This window comes from Sinocyclocheilus rhinocerous, unplaced genomic scaffold (genome assembly GCF_001515625.1).
Source record: "Sinocyclocheilus rhinocerous isolate Xijiao unplaced genomic scaffold, SAMN03320098_v1.1 scaffold1670, whole genome shotgun sequence".
NCBI classification, from domain to species: Eukaryota; Metazoa; Chordata; class Actinopteri; order Cypriniformes; family Cyprinidae; genus Sinocyclocheilus; species Sinocyclocheilus rhinocerous.
In genome coordinates, this window is record NW_015633549.1 from 106,721 (window position 1) to 121,423 (window position 14,703).

General features: G+C 35.4%; 2 protein-coding genes across 4 annotated transcripts in view; one reads left to right on the forward strand and one right to left on the reverse strand.

Moving 5' to 3' along the window:
- LOC107744585 (acylphosphatase-2-like) overlaps positions 1 to 10,562 on the reverse strand; it is a 21,361-nt gene extending 10,799 nt beyond the window's left edge. For both annotated transcript variants that reach the window (XM_016558306.1, XM_016558305.1), the window contains exon 1: positions 10,437 to 10,562. The gene's annotated coding sequence lies outside the window, so the exon portion shown is untranslated. The remainder of the gene's footprint in view (positions 1 to 10,436) is intronic.
- Positions 7,254 to 9,100, forward strand: LOC107744583 (forkhead box protein G1-like). Of its 2 annotated transcripts, XM_016558304.1 has the most exons (2): positions 7,254 to 8,656; positions 8,687 to 9,100. In XM_016558304.1, exons 1-2 carry the CDS (start codon positions 7,878 to 7,880, stop codon positions 8,880 to 8,882), a joined length of 975 nt encoding a protein of 324 aa, XP_016413790.1. In that variant the 5' UTR covers positions 7,254 to 7,877; the 3' UTR covers positions 8,883 to 9,100. The 2 variants fall into 2 exon arrangements, with proteins under 2 accessions (XP_016413790.1, XP_016413789.1); XM_016558303.1 differs by having other exon boundaries at positions 7,256 to 9,100.
- Positions 10,563 to 14,703: the final 4,141 nt, after the last annotated feature.

The window sequence follows — 14,703 nt, forward strand, 5'->3', positions numbered from 1 at the left end:
CTCTCTCTCTCTCTCTCTCTCACACACACACACACACACACACGTAGCTGTCTAAATCAGTGCATATATTCTATTGCTTTCATATAAAGCTAACTATAATAACAACAACAACAACAGACTAATCAAAATCTGACCTAAACCATTAAAGAAAATGTTTTGCATTTTTAGAATAAAAAAAAATATATACATTTGTTGTATGAATGAATCCTTTTTCCAACTGTAGACAAGCTTGGATGTTTTTAAAGTCAGGTTTAATCAGATGTAGTGAAATTCTAGGGACAATTTTGTCCTTAAATCACAGATAAAAAGAAAAAAAAAACGTTCTCGTTCATAACGGCTAATTGCACTTGTGTGAATAAAGAAACTGTGATGATTCTGATGATATGAATGGATTCATATCATTGTTTGTGACTGTTTCTTGTTTTGACTCTCTAATTGTTTTGGTTGAATCTCTCTGTGATTTAAAAGGCTTTATGAAATCCGCTGCTAAAGCGCCCCGCAGGTTTTTTTGAGGGGTGCTGATTTGGCAATGTTTTGCTCTTACATAAGATACAGCTGCGCCAAAAACAGTATTTACACACTTAACTCACACTAAAATGTCATTGTGTTAGATAACGAAATATCAAAGCAAAGCATTCATGATATCATGAAAATATAATGTTTAAAAGAACAACAAAAACAGTTCTATATGACTGTAGTATATGACTTAGTCCAAGGTGTAAACAAGGTGATAATATAGTAATATTCTCTCCGCTTGAGAGAGAAAAAAAACACTTTATGAAAAATTTAAGAAAGAAAGAAAGAAAGAACTCCAATTTTAATATTCAATATAAAAACTACATTTTTGTATGTCCATTATTTTTCTTATTTATGGAGTTTTGAAGCCTTTGAATTTATCTATTTTATTTGAATTTAACATGAATGACAGATTCTTCGGTACAAGGTTTTACAATATTTTTGATGGTATGGTTATTTGAAACAGTCATTGTTTTAATAATTGTATTATTTTCAATTATTTTAAACTGCATTTTGCTCATCCTTTCATATTTATCGGCTATGCATGGGCTTATATTAATTGAAAGGCTACATGGAATATTTGTACTTTTAAAAATGAATTTGTCACACAACAGGACCATTTGAAATGAACTATACTGATCAGTTAAGTTGTGACTGGTCTCATTTAAACCAGAACATAGATGTAAAGTTATAAGATTTGACTTTTCAGATACAATTTTTTCCCAAGTGTTAAAAGAGGCATTTGTTACATTTGAAACTTGGCCGGTAGATTTGTAAGAAACGTAAAAAAATGCTATAATTATGTTTACTCTTGCAAACTAGTCTCAAACAGTTTATCGGTGTTCTTTTGGTCATATGGTGAAACACAAATCAGCTGCATTTGCCTGGTTCTCAACAGCAACTGTAAACAGTCCAGAGAACAGCAACAAACAGAGCGAGAGAGAGATGAAATTAGTACTACAGACTGTAATGTTGTACAGTAGAGGATCCTAAAATTCCATTCAATAATTCAGCGTACTTTAGTTTCAAAGAGATGTGAATTAGACCAACAATATTCCCTCAAATGATCACAGATTCGTCTGAACAAAGAGCTTCATATTGAACAATGTTGCTGATTGTTGAGGGTTTGTGAATTCCCAGAATGCACTGCAGCATAAATAAATTATGCAGCCATTGTTTACTTGACATTATTCTGTCATTATTGTTTGTTATGTGTCATTGGTGTTTAGAGGGATTTTTATGCCTCATTATGTATTTGTTTATTGCCGCCATTGTTGTGGTCGGTCTGTGTTTTACTAAACCAGTCAAATTGAGGTAAATTGTCATGTGTTTTGAATGCTGTAATTCAAACGAATCTTAAATTTTTAAGGGTGTAGAATTTAGCGATGCTATGACATGTCTCTACCAATATCCAGCGACTACTCAATTGTCCCTAGCAATAATTTTGATCAAACAATTAAATATATGTGTATGTAACCACTGTTGTTGTAGTTTTGGCCGCATCTGAAATAGATCATACCATTGATATTACCTGAGAAGTTAAAGAAATACACTAGAAAACTGAGCGCTTTCAAGGACGCACATTTAATACATGTGTGGAGTAAGAACATATAAAACTGAAGTGTTTAAAACATACGTAAAACATACGAGCACAGTTCAGCTGAATGATGAAGTTTACCCTCTTTAACTTAACGTTCATCTGCTTCTCCCATTTGCTCTTTTTACATTGACTATCACGCTATACAGACTAACACAGTCAGATACAACAATCATTTCCAATAAGTATTACAATATATACTTTTAAATTGAACATTCACTTCAATTGTGTATGAGATGACTGGATTTTCAAATGATTTTCAACTGAACTGCAGCTCAAAACTATTAAAAAAAAATAGTGAATTAAGCTACAAACTCGATCATAATGCACAATATTTCCATCTAACATGTATTTTGAGCTGCAGAATGTTTCTCTAATAAGCAGTAAACCGGTTACCTCACCTGAATATGTTCGTAGATTTGTGTTGGTTGTTCTCTTTGGAATGGAAATATTGATATTTTATTTGTAAACATCATACTTTTTTTTTTGCTTATTTCAGTTAATGTCATAAAACTAGCGAGCCAAGCCAGTAGTAGAAGGGTTCTGGCTTTGTCATGTAGTAAACATGGCTGAAGACGCAAAAAGCAGAGGAACAAACAAACCGATTCAATTGAGTGACTCATTTACGCTGGAGCCGCTCCGATTGATTTAGGGTGTATTCACACCTGCCATTCATGTTCGAATTTTGTCATCGCTTGTAATGATTTTAAAAAGCACATAGTGATGGGTGAAACTGAGCTTTTTCGAAAGTCCGAATCAGTTAAACCATTGCGTCGCAAAATGATTCACTGTTTTCGAAGCGCTCCAATCGAATCACGTATAGCAAATCATTTGATTTAGATCGGGACATCGGAGCAGTTTTGTGAATCGTTTGATTCAGATCGGTGCTTGGTTGTTCTCTTTGGAATGGAAATATTGATATTTTATTTGTAAACATCATACTTTTTTTTTTGCTTATTTCAGTTAATGTCATAAAACTAGCGAGCCAAGCCAGTAGTAGAAGGGTTCTGGCTTTGTCATGTAGTAAACATGGCTGAAGACGCAAAAAGCAGAGGAACAAACAAACCGATTCAATTGAGTGACTCATTTACGCTGGAGCCGCTCCGATTGATTTAGGGTGTATTCACACCTGCCATTCATGTTCGAATTTTGTCATCGCTTGTAATGATTTTAAAAAGCACATAGTGATGGGTGAAACTGAGCTTTTTCGAAAGTCCGAATCAGTTAAACCATTGCGTCGCAAAATGATTCACTGTTTTCGAAGCGCTCCAATCGAATCACGTATAGCAAATCATTTGATTTAGATCGGGACATCGGAGCAGTTTTGTGAATCGTTTGATTCAGATCGGTGCGCATTTCAGTGCGGTTCGGGAAACATTTCGCGAATCTAATGATCCGCGTTCCAAAGTTCCAAAGTTCCGATCTGAATCAAATGATTCACGATCCACACTCCAAACATTTCAGATCAGGACTTCAAATCCTTTGATTCAGGTCGGGAATTCCGAGCGCGCATCTTTTTTTCTGATTTATTTTTTTAATAAACAGTACAAACATCAAACCATTACAACAGCATAGTTAGAAAAACAAAACAATGAAAAAAATAAAAAAATAAATAATACACAAATACAAATCCCTTAATTAAATTAACCATTGTTTTATTATAGTAAAAGTGTAGTAACCATGTTTTTTAAGCACAGATTTACTACAAATGGTTCAACTGTGGCTAGTGTAATAAAACCATGTAGCATGTAGCAAAACCATGGTTAAGCTGTGGTTATGGACTATAGTAACCATGTTTGTTTGTTTTTTACCTTAAGAGGACACATAGGATGAAAAAGATGCGGGTTTCACTGCTTTAGGATGTACAGAACTTTGAATAGTTTCCATGTAGCCTAATTGTCTAGATACTCTTTGAGTAGCCTATAAAAAAAGGTTTAGAGACAGATTTTTGTCTATGTAGCCTATGTGAAATTTAGCTAGCAGGAAACACAAATTAATGAAGCTATAATTACCTATATATTCTCTTTTGAGTAGTCGAACAATCCAAAGAAAACATCTTTAAAACAGAGCGAAAATCAAACATACGCCCTTGTAAATTATGATATCTGCTGATTCATAAAGTGCTTTGTGTTTCTGATTAATTTGGTTAAACAGTAATAAAACAACCTATAATTAAATACAGTTTAAACAGCTACTTTAAGTGATGATGGGAGAAACAACTGATTTGCAGAATGGTTCACTCAAAACACGACACCTGCTGGTCAAACGGTGTAGCTAAATTAAACGAAAAATCAGCCCAAATATGAATAAAACACGCTTTTTAGAAACCAGTCGTAAATGTTTTCTTGAAAATGCCTTCTACAAATCATAAAATACCATTAAACTTGAAGTGTCTGTATAATATGTTTCATTATTTTAGAGCTGTGTTTACAGAAGGTTTAGCTAATTATGCCAATAAGAAACAATCAACTACTACTCTTTGTTTTTTATTATACAAGTGTGCATTAAAACGTCTACATTATAAAAACGGATCCGAGTTCAGTGCGAATTCAAATTAAATTTAGAAGCGTTTTGAAACATTTATGACGCCACAAAGCGTCCTTTATTGAAATCACGTGACTTTGGCAATTTAATACGCGCTTCACTGGTTTGAAACAAAAGATTCACAAAGGTTTCGAATCTTCCAAAGCGCTCATTAGATATGCATGTTATGGCAGATGGCATCATATATTTGTGACAACATGCCCCGCTTTGTGTGTTAAATGAAATGTTCAATAGTTTTTAACCACATCTTTATCACTGAAAATGCGATCTACAAATCATCTAATAATACCATTAACATGTAGTGCCTAATGTAGCCAGCCTATGTTTTGTTACTATTTTTAGGATTTGATTTGTGCGAACAGCTGGTCTTCTTTTTTTTATTACATTTACATTTATTACATTAAAGCCTCTAAATTATAAATCTGACCCGATCAGTGCGAACAACGCAAATTTCGAGACGTTACGATGCTTGGTTTAATGATATCACGGGGTTTTGTTTACTCAGGTTGGTACGCGTTCCGAATAATTGATTCCAAGCAAAAGACTCACAAAGGTTTACTGCTTCTGCTTCTCACCTAGCAGGTTCAGTCTGGTGATTATAAGCAGGAAGCTTAAGAAAAAAAGCGATACACGTGTCAGTTTAAACGCAAGGTCAGTCTCAGGTCAGAGATGTCAGTGTGTTTTGTCCACTCATCATCACGAAGCTCCTGTTGTTGGATGATGGTTCACCACAGTAAGAAATCCAGGACAGGCCCATAGAGGCCCTTCCTTCACCCTGCAGACCCCATCATCACCTTGCTTTTAGTGTAGCATGTCACCTTGCACGTCAATTTCATGTGCTCTTGTGTGTGTGTGTGTGTGTGTGCTGTACAGGTTTGGCATTAAATGTTTTGGCAAACAGTTTCAAAAGAAGCCTTGAGGCCAAATGTCGCTCATAACTCTCTGAAACGATTAACGGTCACTGCAAATTACTCATTTTGGCACGACTGACCTATTTGTGTGTATGACCTCAAATGATAATGAATATTTAAAATTATTTTGTAAAGTCCATTTGCATTGCAGTACTTGAAAAAAAATATGTTTAAATTTTTTTTTTTTGTCATACTTCTTCAAAACATGTTCCTGCTACTTGATTGTTAAAAATAATACAAACACACACACATTATGTATATATAGCCATGTAACTCATCATATAATTATTTAACCTATAGGATGGATTCGATTAAATTTGAGGTGTAAAAAGCGCTTGAAAAACAGACCAATTTATAGGAGACTGGAGAATGAAAACAAGCTCGTATAGCAACTATTGTGTTTTCTTACTCGTAACATTTCTTTATTTTTCTTAGCGTTTTCTGTGTTTATTGGAAAGGAAAGGCTTTGATAAATAAAAAGCTTGAAAAATAAAATCTTGAACGGTTGTAAACAGCTCGGCAACTAGCTGGAAATCATTTAGTCTCTTTGTGATGCTTTAATTATGTTGAAAATATCAGAAATCAAAATAAACTATAATTTGATAAAACAATATTACTGAAACATCCCGTCGTTTTTATAATAATAATTTATTATAAATAAGACAATAAATTTACGTGAATATTCGTGAGCTGTTTATAACTCGATAAAGCTTGATTAATAAGGTGTCAATTGAAAAGTGGGCAGTAAGTAGCTACTGATAGCTATAAAACCACAACATGATTTATTGTTTGGGATGCAAAACTGTTTTCATAAATTCAACAAATATATATTTTTCATTAATTATAAAATTACTACGGTAATGGGAGAAGACTGTCGTCTGACGCAGTGATACTATTCAATATTTATAAAATAAAAATGTATGTAGACATATAAAAAAACATGAATTATTTTAACATGAACGGTTGTTGTTGAATAAAAATACATTTAAAATGGTATTCTTTTGCTTTGCATATTTTAGCTATTTCACAATATCTTAAAAACAGATTATTTATTTTATCCTTTTGTTTTATGCACATTCGATGTTTCTTTAATAATATAAAATAAAGTGTTGTATTGGTGTGGACATCCCTAAAATACAGTTTATGCATTAAATCAAATCATTTCACAGTCGGCAATACTACAACAGCAACAGATGCAAACAGCCTTCAAACAAGAAAACGACAATAAAATATTGTTTCTTGGTTCCGAAATTATACATTTATTTAACAAAGATATTTATGATATTTAACAAAGATATTCATGATATTTAACAAAGATATTCATTTATTCTCAAATAATAAAGTGTGAATTGGGGGGAAAAACATTTATTTCAGAATGCAAAATGCATCATTTAAAAATAAAAAAGCTATTATAGATTAAACGCATAATTAAGATTATTCTGATGCAACTTGAGCAAAATTTCATACTAACTGATCGATAAAAAAATACAAGTAAACAACAGTGCGACTAGACTGTTATGATGTTCACCGGTCACTTCCCACCGCGCAAACATGCTGTTTGAGATGACTGAACGCAGCGCACTGGAATCACACTGCTTTATATATTTCAATGACTAAAAACGACATAAATTAGACCTTCAAAGTGTCAACATAACTTCTGCACTCCTCTAACAGGAACTCAGTGGATTTGTGACCCGCGCTGACACTAGAGGCGCCCTTGGCTCAGCCTGTGCGCTTTTACGCACAGCATTATTATTCTTGGAAAGCCTACTAATCAATAGATCCGCACTGGTTGAAATACACAACACTGTATCGGATCAGGCAGGATATTATGCACGCTTTAGGGCCCTATTATTTAACACAACTAATCCGAATCCCCTCGAAGTATTATTAAGACACTTTGAGAGTGCCACTTTGATTCAACATCACGAATGCTTTAGTTCTGGATCATCTAAACTTTATTTCAATGCGTTTCAGGTAATGTGTGCACAATTATTCGTCCCTCCTATTCAGGCTACGTGATCGGTGACGCACAGGAGACTCTCCAGACTCCAGCGCGCACGGGGCTCTCCGCGCATTATGATGGAGTGAGCCGAGACTGTACTGTCCAGCTTCCAGCAAGAGAAGAGCTCCTCCTCCCTCCCCTGAGATGAGGTAGTTGGTAAGACCGAGCGCTGGTTAATCACCAATTTCTCGCATCGCGTCGCGTCCTCCCTCTTGAAAGTCCTGTCATGCATGCAGCGTCCCCGCCGTTGCGCGCCTGACCTCCTGCGTTTTCAACCACGGCTTTTGTGTGTCCATCGCCCGGTATGGGAGATCAGAGTGAGCCGACCATGGTGCAGAAGTCGACATCGTTCAGCATCAAGAGCCTGTTACTCCCATCGAAGTTTGACGATGAGGGCGCGGTGCGCAGCGGCAGCCCGGCGGCACCGGACTTGGACAAACCCCTGGAAGCGTCCGAGATGGACTCCGCGCAGCGAGACGCGGAGGAACAGCCGTCTAAAAAGGGAAAGAAATTCGACAAGCCTCCGTTCAGCTACAACGCGCTCATCATGATGGCCATCAGACAGAGTCCCGAGAAGCGGCTCACGCTCAACGGCATCTACGAGTTCATCATGAAGAACTTCCCGTATTACCGGGAGCACAAGCAGGGCTGGCAGAACTCCATCCGGCACAATCTGAGCCTCAATAAGTGTTTCGTGAAGGTCCCGCGGCATTATGACGATCCTGGGAAAGGGAACTACTGGATGTTGGATCCCTCCAGCGATGATGTGTTTATCGGCGGAACCACCGGGAAGCTCCGCCGGCGCTCGGCGACCTCGCGGGGAAAGTTGGTGATGAAAAGGGGCCTCCGCTTCGCGCCCCTCGGTCTCGGACTTGGCGAACGCCCGAGCAATCCGCTTTATTGGCAGCTGTCTCCGTTTTTACCCCTGCACCATTCGCACTATAACGGTTCCACGCACGGATTTCTAAACCAGGGACACGCGTACGGATCGTTACTCCAGGGCGTGGAGCCGCTCGGGAACGGGGACATGTCTCGCCACATTCTGGGAGCCTCTAGCGGGACTCTCAACGGGTACGGTGTGTCTCCGCCGTCCGCCGCCGGATTACTTTCAGGGCACAATGGATACTTCGTACCGGGTGCGCAGCAGCCGCAGCCGCTCCCGAGCGCGCCGGGATACGGCATCTCCAGCTCTCCGTCCCCGCTGCTGTCGGATTCCCTAAGAACTAGCTTACCGTCCTTCACAGCACCACTCTCTAGCGGACTTCTGTCTCAACACAAACGCGTCGCGCCCAATTCGTTCCTAAGCTGAGCGTTGCGCGCCCTCTCCAATGGGAACATCCAAACTTTCCTAGAAAACCTCGCCACGAAATGTGCAAGCTGTCCTTTTGTGTGAGGACTGTGCGTCTGGAATAGTTTTTTTTTTTTTTTGGTTTTTGTCTATTTAAGTTTATTTTGTAGAAGTAGTGTGATGTTATGCCAAAGGCAATAACCGTGCGTTTGTTTTACTTTCTTTTTTTCTAAAAAAAGTGTTATTTATAGTACTTCTTTGTGAATGATGGTTTTGTATTTATTCGAAATGTTTTTTATCCTTTGTTACTATGGGATACCGTTATTATTAGATGTTTGGCACATATTATTCGTTTAGTATGACTAATTCCTTTTTTATTTATGTCTCAAACTGTGAATGCGCCTTAATATCTTAAATCAGGGTTGAGCGTTCGGACCGTCTCAGGTGTGCGTTCTGACAATGAAACATTATTATTATTATTATTATTAGCTGTGTAAACCTGAAATATGGTAACATATACATCTATATGCAATGTTTTATGAATTTGCCTATCGGTTAGTGTGGGCCTGTGTTCAGAGAGGTCATGTAATGACTTACTAGTAAAGCTAAGCTACTGAATTAAAGCACTGGTTTAAATGAACTCTGTGTGGGATCAGTTTATATATGTACATACTGTCACGTAAAATGCTGTTTTGTGACGACACGAGGTTTTGTTTACACACATAACAGTATTTTAACAGTATTTTATTTCCAGTTTTTACGCGTGGAGGTGATTCAGCACCAAAGACAGATCATTAATGCTCTTTTTGAAATATAACATCCCTGCACATTCATTTGCTATTTTGACATTCTAAAGCCATTATTTCGACTCTCTGTGCAAATCAGAAATGTGATTTCTAGAGCGGTTTATTTCCCTTTTAACCAACATGTGATTTATAATTCTGCACCTTTAGTTGTCATAGTCTTTTAATGTGCAGATTTGTACTAGTTTTTTTTTTCTTGTATATATGCCTGAACTTCCGTTCAGAACAAATAAATAAAGTATTGGAATATTTCTGTATGAATGCAAACGCGTCCTTTCTAGTCATGCAACACAAATCCGCTTTTTTGTGTGAACAAAGACTCACCAGCTCGAGGGATTTAGCTTCACGCACGCAGATTAATCTCAATGCATTTACCTGCATGCTATGCATTTAAGTTATGCATGCTAGAAATGTTAAATATAGCCTACTGCTGGAATATTTTCGTCGTACAACACATAGTTTTCATTATTGCGTCACTGATATAGGCCTGGTTCATGCACACACACACACACACACACACACACATATATATATATATAGTCACCAATTATAATCTGCGTAAAGTCTATAAAGCGCCATCGAGGCAATCCAGACAAATAACGAAACCACAATATTCACTTCACGAACTAATGCATTGTTTTCACGTGCACAAATTAATAATAATTATAGTAATACAGTTAAGATATAACTGAGCCTTTACGCAAACATTCAGCGAAATCGGTTCACATGAGTCATTCTGACCCATTTCCAATAGAAATAATGCTAAACTTACTGTCCAGATGTTCCTGAAACTTCAGCTCCACGTGTCCCGGATCAAGCAGAAGTGGAACACTCAGTGAGGCACAGACAATATGAAGTCCAAAAAACTCCAGACACCTTCAGAGGAGCGGGAGTGACATTAATGTGCTCGGACAGACGTTCAGAGGGAGGGACTCACGGACAAAGATGCTCAATTCACAGCTCTGTTACGTTATAAAACAATTCCTGCACTTTATTTACTGTAGAGACTCGAATATGACATAATACGTGACCAAAAATAAAGCCACTGCTAGTTCTAAAAACAGTCTGTTATTAAAAACAAGTTTTGGCGTGTCAAAATAATTTATTTTAATTAAGAGGTAATAGTACGTATTTTGCCATCCACTAACACTTGTTTATATATGATGATGCTATGTAAATTAGTGTGTAGCCTACAGCAAAAATAATAATTAATAATTTATTTAATAAAAGTTTTACGAAACTTGATTCAGAGCCAAATGAGACTTTGATCGCCTACTACAACAACGTTTTCTGTCATTTTAATGACTTATAGCCTATATTTAAGTACTTTATTTGTTGAAAGAATCTTCTGATCTAGAGCTAAATTAGGCTTTGCCAATGATAGCCGATACGACTAATTTTTCTGTCTTTTTACTAAGTTTTACTGTTTAAATTACATCAAGGCCATTCATCCATTCATTAATTTATTTTACATTAACCTGAAGCATTAAGAAGCCAATAGCCTATAACAGCTGACCAAAGGAAGAAACATGTTAACTCATCAATTTTAAAATAAATAAAACATTGAATTATTAACAGTTTTACGAATCTTCTGATTTATATCCAAATGAGGCTTTGCCAATAGCAAATACGAGTTTTTAAAAAGTTTTTCTGTTCAGATTCAAACAAGGCCCGTTTATACGTGTGTGTGTTTATTTATTTTACATTAATCTGAAGTATAAGCAGGCTAATAAATTAAACAGCTGACCATCAAAGGACGTAACATGTTAATTCATTAGTTTTACCTCCTCAAAACAACAAATAAACAAACAGATAAATAAATAAATAAAATACGGCCGTTAAGCACAAAAACAAAACAAAAAACAAAACAAAACACTGTTTTATGCATTTAGGTCTTAAATGCAACAGGGCCTTGATCTTCAAATACAAACCGTAAAATAGCACAGCAATATAGGCCTATAGGACTATAAATGAAAAAATAGCATGCAACACATTTTTTTCTTTTAAGCTACAAGAAGATTCAATTCGTTTATGGGGAACCAAAGTAGCATATACTGTAAAATACTCAAAAATAAAAAAATCCCGGACGAGCCCCCACTTGTTACAAGCCTCCCTGCTTGTCTAGGGGTAAGTGTGTCAGTCTGGTCTGTAAAGATGTCAGATTCTCCGCGTGCACCCAGTTTTAATTCAAAGTTGCACAAGTTAGAAAAGTAACACTTAACACAAGATTCAGCTCAACTACAACGTTTGTTTTGAAAAGAATAACAAAAGATGTCAATCTGGGCCTATATGCGTTTATTGGTTCTTCGTGAAACATCTAAATCTTCAATTCTGCCACACAAGAAACATTTGTAATTTGTAACCCATTTCAACTAATTATTTGATCACAGAAAGTCGAGGATGGTCTTTGATGTGAGCTTTTGGTTCATTCTGAAGATCCGCTGCTCTTTTGTCAAGTGTCTGGAAACGTCTCTGCTCAAGTGGAAGTGTTTTTCTGCATGTCTGTATGAAGGTAAGACCCTTCTGAGAGCTCCTTTGACAAAAGAAGGGTCTTAAGGGCTCATTTTCAGGTCACTTGAGACAAAACCGCTCTTAATTTGCAAAGCGCTTTCCTCTAAGCACAGAAAAGGGCATTATGGGTCGTTTAGGGATTAACACACCTGCTGAATGCCTTAAACTCTGTCAGATGAACAGAATTATCAAAAATCGACAAAAATGTGACCCAGAGACCCATGACCCAGACCCAGAGACTAATGATAATTTGTCAGCAGAATAATTGCAGTTTGAAACTCTGGTGTTTGTATGGAAATAAACACATCATGATCCACTATAAGGTGACGTTTCACTGATATTCCCCGAAGACAGGGACGATATTCACAAAACAGACAAAAGCTGTCTAAACATGTCCGACACAATACATCCACATCAGCTCTGAACACACTCATCTCAGTCTGTTTATTCAGTTCACATTTATTGGCATCACTGTATAATACAAGCTAGACAAAAGAAAAAAAAAGATTCACTGTAAGTATAATTAAATTTATTAAAAATCTACAGTAAAAATCTTACATTTACAGTATTTGACATAAAAGACGAACATTACTAAATGAATGTTATGCAATAAATGAAAAGTAACAGATTAAGTGGAAATACAACACTCAAAACTATGTTTCAAATCAAGGACAAAATGGCATGTTGTGGTAAAACAAATGTGTGTGTGTGACACAAAGTAAAATGTACTTTATTTTTAGTGGAACAACATGCAGATAAAATGTTATAGAGTTACAGGTTTTATCTCTTGTACAATGTATATGTTTTATTTAAAAATGTTTGTCAAAAAAAAAAACATTTTACTGAAAAAAATGATTCATTGAATTTACTCAATTTTTTTTAAGGTAAGTGGTTGCAATCAATTTATTTCAGCTACATTTAAATAAACAAATTTAGTTGACTAACTTTCAGCAAAATTTGTTTATTTAAATGTAGCTGAAATAAATTGATTGCAACCACTTACCTTAAACAAATTTATATTGTTCATTAATATATATTTTAATGTTTGATTTGGTTTTTTTTTTCATCAGAAAGACAACTTTGATAATGAAGCGGTTATTGGTAATTGAATTTATTCAATTGGAATATTCAACTTTTTTAAAATTATGATTCTTTATTCGTATAAATTATAGTAAAATAACCAGTAAATTATAATTAGTCAACGCTGCTGATGTTAAAGATCTGCTTTTAAATTAATTGAACATGCAGGTGGCTATTTGTGATTTTCCTTGAATTTTCTTTTATTTTTCCCTTTGAAATAAATAAATACAAATAAAAATATTAAAATGAAGAATTTCTGAGTAAAGAAACATGTTTAAACACATTGTAAAGATTTGCACTCATTCAGGTCAGCATTAAATATCTTGTGGACTTTTCTCAGAAGCATACTCTGTGTATTTTCTCCATAAATATAAATTAATTCAAGACATTAGAGCGATGAAGCCACTGAACCAACTTGTGACAAAACGTCAGTAAAAAAGTTTTCCATGTGGTCCAACATAAATGCTTATCAAACTCTGCATCATCAAAAATTTATTATTCATACTCCTATTATTCATAATATATATATATTTTTTTATTTTTTTTATTTTTTTTTGCCTGGTATTTTCTATTTGTCAAATTTTGAGAAATCCTTAATAAAAGTGCTTTACTTTGTCATTTAAAATAAAGATGGATTTTTTTAAGCATCAGATTTGCACAAAGTACACCTGTTGCATAAACATTAACTTCCAAGTTACATTTTACAATATGTGTTTTCATATAATATACACTGTTAAATATTAAATATATTTCTAATAATTAAATCAGTAAAGTTTATAAATACACAGACACAATGGCAGAAAATCAGAGAATGGGTTTAATTTGAACTTCTTTAAAGTATTCATTTATCTAGTATATGGCAGTTTAACATTGGTTATGATTATTTATGAATAGATATAATGCAAATTAAACTTTTTTTTTTTTTTACCAAATCTAGCTAACATAATATATGTCCATCAAATGGGTTAAAGGTGTAACTTACCCACTGTAAGCGGTGAGAACTTAAAAATAGGTTGAAAAACATCTTCCCAAGTGTGCAATCTTTTATTTTTTTATTCACAGGAGCAGCAAACTCTTCAGACAATTAAATATATCTGGCTAAAACACACAAACACACACAAAAGCACATCATTAATGATATATTATATACTCTATATCCGCCCTGGGATCGTCCCAGATGGGAATGAGGTGTGTTTCCGAAATGTGAAACCCCTCAAACCTACAGGACTCTGAAAAGAGGCATTACTAGCTGAGAATTAACCCACGCTGGACTGACTGCTGTTGACCAAACTCACGAGAAGGTAAATTAAAAAATAATAATAATTACAATTCAAATTTGTCATGAATTAAAAAAAAATAATAATAATTTGTATATATATAATATATATATGAAAAGAGGCATAGCTGAGAATTAACCCACGCTGGACTGACTGCTGTTGACCAAACTC

What these genes read in the sequence shown, in the direction of transcription:
- LOC107744583 (XM_016558303.1), top strand. Translation starts at nt 7,878, where the DNA reads ATGGGAGATCAGAGTGAGCCGACCATGGTGCAGAAGTCGACATCGTTC.